At 34.4% G+C, this 5514-nt stretch overlaps 1 protein-coding gene across 1 annotated transcript in view; it reads left to right on the forward strand.

The window, feature by feature from the left end:
- The window catches only part of LOC138309702 (glutamate--cysteine ligase catalytic subunit-like), a 40836-nt gene that overhangs the window by 32774 nt on the left and 2548 nt on the right, over positions 1 to 5514 (forward strand). The window contains exons 14-15 of the mRNA XM_069250920.1: positions 3972 to 4087; positions 4864 to 4981. Of these exons, the coding sequence (XP_069107021.1) occupies positions 3972 to 4087; positions 4864 to 4981 (234 nt within the window). The remainder of the gene's footprint in view (positions 1 to 3971; positions 4088 to 4863; positions 4982 to 5514) is intronic.

Raw genomic sequence — 5514 nt, forward strand, 5'->3', positions numbered from 1 at the left:
GAACAATTCATCAAATTAATGTATAATATTTAGGAGCATAAATGATATTCATTATTTGAACAATAATTGGTCTTTAATCGTTTATATATATGTCTAATTAACACAGAAAATAGTATAAAATAATTCGTTTTGCCTTTGGTGCATGCGCAATCAGTATTTCATTCCATATAGGATATAGTGCCACAGAATTTTTTTGGGATGCAATTAATTATTTTTCATATTTTATACTTGGAGAAAAAAAAAATACAAGCTCAAATTTTCCAATGGTGGTAATGGTGTAAAGTAAGTAACTTTTGTAACTGAAGAAAAATACCAAATCGTCTGCTCTTGTTTTTGATAGTGATAAAATCCCATTTGTCGGCGGTGGAGCATCTTTAAATAATGGTGGAGAGAAAACCAGGAATTAAATTAAAGTAGAACATATACAGTGTTAAATTTAGATTTAACAGACACTCTAATGGTCATCAATATCTGTGTTTCTTGGAGTCTGTAAAATGGAAAATGTTTCTTGGAGTCTGTAGAATGGAAAATGTTTCTAGGAGTCTGTAGAATGGAAAATGTTTCTGGGAGTGTGTAGAATGGAAAATGTTTCTGGGAGTGTGTAGAATGGAAAATGTTTCTGGAAGTCTGTAGAATGGAAAATGTTTCCTGGAGTGTGTAGAATGGAAAATGTTTCTGGAAGTCTGTAGAATGGAAAATGTTTCTTGGAGTGTGTAGAATGGAAAATGTTTCTTGGAGTCTGTAGAATGGAAAATGTTTCTTGGAGTCTTGGAGTCTGTAGAATGGAAAATGTTTCTGGAAGTCTGTAGAATGGAAAATGTTTCTTGGAGTCTTGGAGTCTGTAGAATGGAAAATGTTTCTGGAAGTCTGTAGAATGGAAAATGTTTCTGGGAGTGTGTAGAATGGAAAATGTTTCTGGAGTGTGTAGAATGGAAAATGTTTCTGGAAGTCTGTAGAATGGAAAATGTTTCTTGGAGTGTGTAGAATGGAAAATGTTTCTTGGAGTGTGTAGAATGGAAAATGTTCCTGGGAGTGTGTAGAATGGAAAATGTTTCTGGGAGTGTTTAGAATGGAAAATGTTTCTGGGAGCCTGTAGAATGGAAAATGTTTCTTGGAGTCTGTAGAATGGAAAATGTTCCTGGGAGTCTGTAAAATGGAAAATGTTTCCTGGAGTGTGTAGAATGGAAAATGTTTCTGAAGGTCTGTAGAATGGAAAATGTTTCTTGGAGTCTGTAGAATGAAAAATGTTTCTTGGAGTCTGTAGAATGGAAAATGTTTCTGGGAGTCGGTAGAATGGAAAATGTTTCTGGGAGTCTGTAGAATAGAAAATGTGTCTGGGAGTCTGTTGAATGGAAAATGTTTTTTGGAGCCCATAGAATGGAAAAGGTTTCTGGAAGTCTGTAGAATGGAAAATGTTTCTGGGAGTCTGTAGAATGGAAAATGTTTCTGGGAGTCTGTTAAATGGAAAATGTTTCTGGGAGTCTGTAGAATTGAAAATATTTCTGGAAGTTTGTAGAATGGAAAATGTTTCTGGGAGTCTGTAGAATGGAAAATGTTTCTTGGAGTCTGTAGAATGGAAAATGTTTCTAGAAGCCTGTAGAATGGAAAATGTTTCTGCAAGTTTGTAGAATGGAAAATGTTTCTGGGAGTCTGTAGGATGGAAAATGTTTCTGGAAGTTTGTAGAATGGAAAATGTATCTGGGAGTCTGTAGAATGGAAAATGTTTCTGGGAGTTTGTAGAATGGAAAATGTTTCTGGGAGTCTGTAGAATGGACAATGTTTCTGATAGTCTGTAGAATGGACAATGTTTCTGGAAGTTTGTAGAATGGAAAATGTTTCTGGGAGTCTGTAGAATGGAAAATGTTTCTGGGAGTTTGTAGAATGGAAAATGTTTCTGGGAATCTGTAGAATGGAAAATGTGTCTGGGAGTCTGTAGAATGGAAAATGTTTCTGGGAGTCTGTAGAATGGAACATTTTTATGGGAGTTTGTAGAATAGAAAATGTTTCTGGGAATCTGTAGAATGGAAAATGTGTCTGGGAGTCTGTAGAATGGAAAATATTTCTGGGAGTCTGAGAATGGAAATGTTTCTGGGAGTGTGTAGAATGGAAAATGTTTCTGGGAGTCGGTAGAATGGAAAATGTTTCTGGGAATCTGTAGAATAGAAAATGTGTCTGGGAGTCTGTTGAATGGAAAATGTTTTTTGGACCCCATAGAATGGAAAAGGTTTCTGGAAGTCTGTAGAATGGAAAATGTTTCTGGGAGTCTGTAGAATGGAAAATGTTTCTGGGAGTCTGTTAAATGGAAAATGTTTCTGGGAGTCTGTAGAATTGAAAATATTTCTGGAAGTTTGTAGAATGGAAAATGTTTCTGGGAGTCTGTAGAATGGAAAATGTTTCTTGGAGTCTGTAGAATGGAAAATGTTTCTAGAAGCCTGTAGAATGGAAAATGTTTCTGGAAGTTTGTAGAATGGAAAATGTTTCTGGGAGTCTGTAGAATGGAAAATGTTTCTGGAAGTTTGTAGAATGGAAAATGTATCTGGGAGTCTGTAGAATGGAAAATGTTTCTGGGAGTTTGTAGAATGGAAAATGTTTCTGGGAGTCAGTAGAATGGACAATGTTTCTGATAGTCTGTAGAATGGACAATCTTTCTGGAAGTTTGTAGAATGGAAAATGTTTCTGGGAGTCTGTAGAATTGAAAATGTTTCTGGGAGTTTGTAGAATGGAAAATGTTTCTGGGAATCTGTAGAACGGAAAATGTGTCTGGGAGTCTGTAGAATGGAAAATGTTTCTGGGAGTCTGTAGAATGGAACATTTTTATGGGAGTTTGTAGAATAGAAAATGTTTCTGGGAATCTGTAGAATGGAAAATGTGTCTGGGAGTCTGTAGAATGGAAAATGTTTCTGGGAGTCTGTAGAATGGAACATTTTTATGGAAGTCTGTAGAATGGAAAATGTTTCTGGGAGTCTGTAGAATGGAAAATGTTTCTGGGAGTTTGTAGAATGGAAAATGTTTCTGGGAATCTGTAGAATGGAAAATGTGTCTGGGAGTCTGTAGAATGGAAAATGTTTCTGGGAGTCTGTGTTGGAAGTCTGTAGAATGGAAAATGTTTCTTGGAGTGTGTAGAATGGAAAATGTTTCTTGGAGTCTGTAGAATGGAAAATGTTTCTTGGAGTCTTGGAGTCTGTAGAATGGAAAATGTTTCTGGGAGTCTGTAGAATGGAAAATGTTTCTGGGAGTCTGTTAAATGGAAAATGTTTCTGGGAGTCTGTAGAATTGAAAATATTTCTGGAAGTTTGTAGAATGGAAAATGTTTGTCTGTAGAATGGAAAATGTTTCTGGGAGTCTGTAGAATGGAAAATGTTGGAGAGTCTGTAGAATGGAAAATGTTTCTGGAAGTTTGTAGAATGGAAAATGTTTCTGAGAGTCTGTAGAATGGAAAATGTTTCTGGAAGTCTGTAGAATGGAAAATGTTTCTGGAAGTCTGTAGAATGAAAAATGTTTCTGGAAGTTTGTAGAATGGAAAATGTTTCTGGAAGTTTGTAGAATGGAAAATGTTTCTGGGAGTCTGTAGAATGGAAAATGTTTCTGGAAGTTTGTAGAATGGAAAATGTTTCTGGGAGTCTGTAGAATGGAAAATGTTTCTGGGAGTTTGTAGAATGGAAAATGTTTCTGGGAATCTGTAGAATGGAAAATGAGTCTGGGAGTCTGTAGAATGGAAAATGTTTCTGGGAATCTGTAGAATGGAACATTTTTATGGAAGTCTGTAGAATCGAAAATGTTTCTGGGAGTGTGTAGAAGGGAAAAAGTCATCAAATTAATGTAAAATATATAGGATGTTTAATTTACTTTACTAATGAGTAAATACATATGGTGACTTGGAAAAGACATGAAAATAAAATTGTTGGGAACAAAATGTGTTTGCATTATTACATATACCCATGTATTCGATATGATCATTATTGTACCTTCAGAGTGTTCCCCGGAAGAGATTGCTCAGTGCATGGCTAGCGGCTGTCCTCGTCAGAAGTGTGACTGTATGGATGATGAATACCAACAGATGTCCATCAACGATATCATCAATGGCAATGTGAGTATACACTCAATCTTCACTGTTACTGGAAACCAACTTATCATTGCATGCAATAGAAATTTGTGTATTTTGTAGTTTGCAGGTAAAACTAGAATCATAGATAATTATAAATTGCAAAATTAAATTAATGCAAGTCTTTTTGCAAGAAAACAAAAAAAATCAATCGGCTGCAAAAATTCAGTTGGTTTAAAATACAATGTCATGTAGATTTATCCATTTCAAACTTTCCACTAAATAGCAATGTTAGGTTATTTTGACAATTTTAAGGTTATTACTGAATGAAAAAGGATTACTAATTTTAAGATAAAGTAAGAATTAAATTAATTTATCAGTTAACTGCTGTAATTTTACTGCCTATATCTATCTAGGTAAAATGCTAAAGGATAATCCTATTTTAAGAGAAAAAATTAAGGTTTGATTCTATTTTAGGATGTATTCACAGGTCTGAATCTAAATTAAGGGTACATTCCCATGTGTAATTCTATTTTAGGGTGCAGTCCTAAGGCTTATTCTATTTTATGGTACATTTCCAGTTCTGATTCTAGTTAAGGATGCATCCCCATGTGTAGTTTTATTTTAAAGTACATTCCAAGTTCTGATTCTATTTTAGGATTCATTCTTAGGTCTGGTTCTATTTTAGGATGCACTCCCAGATCTGATTCTCTTTTAGGGTGCGTTCTTAGATTTAAATCTATTTTAGGTGTGATTCTATATCAAGGTCGAATCTCCATGTGTCTTACTACTATGAGGTGAAGGCCTGATTTTATTTTTAGGGAGACTTTCCTGGCCTTATCCCTCTGATAGAGAAATATATAACTAATGTGGACACAGATGTCGATACTTGCTGTACATTATCAAACTATCTCAAGTTCATCTCCAAAAAGGCATCAGGTAAATGTCCATGTTATAGCTGCACAATCTTATATAAAAAAACCCACCATAAATATGGAATTAATGACCCAACAAATGTCCAATATGTCTCACAACTTTCAAAAATATTGATATGAATTATTTGTAACTAAGGAAGCTGATCTCACCTTATTCCTTATGTTGGAATTTAATTCATTTCTAAGTAATCTGTCTCATAAATTTCTGAATACATGTCAGATAAATCTTTTAATATATATATTTCAATTATTTATCTACTAATATCAGTATTAAAATAATTTCTAGCTATCTGTTCTGGTTATCTTAACTCATCCAATCCTGAAGACAACAATGAGACTCGTCTAAATCAAAGACTAGACCAGTCTATTGTAAAATTTAACGGGTGAAAAGAGACTCGTCTAAATCAAAGACTAGACCAGTCTATTGTAAAATTTAAGGGGTGAATAAGAGACTCGTCTAAATCAAAGACTAGACCAGTCTATTGTAAAATTTTAGGGGTGAATAAATTGATTGATTGAATTATTTTTGGTTTCTAG

This window comes from Argopecten irradians, chromosome 15 (assembly GCF_041381155.1).
Source record: "Argopecten irradians isolate NY chromosome 15, Ai_NY, whole genome shotgun sequence".
NCBI classification, from domain to species: Eukaryota; Metazoa; Mollusca; class Bivalvia; order Pectinida; family Pectinidae; genus Argopecten; species Argopecten irradians.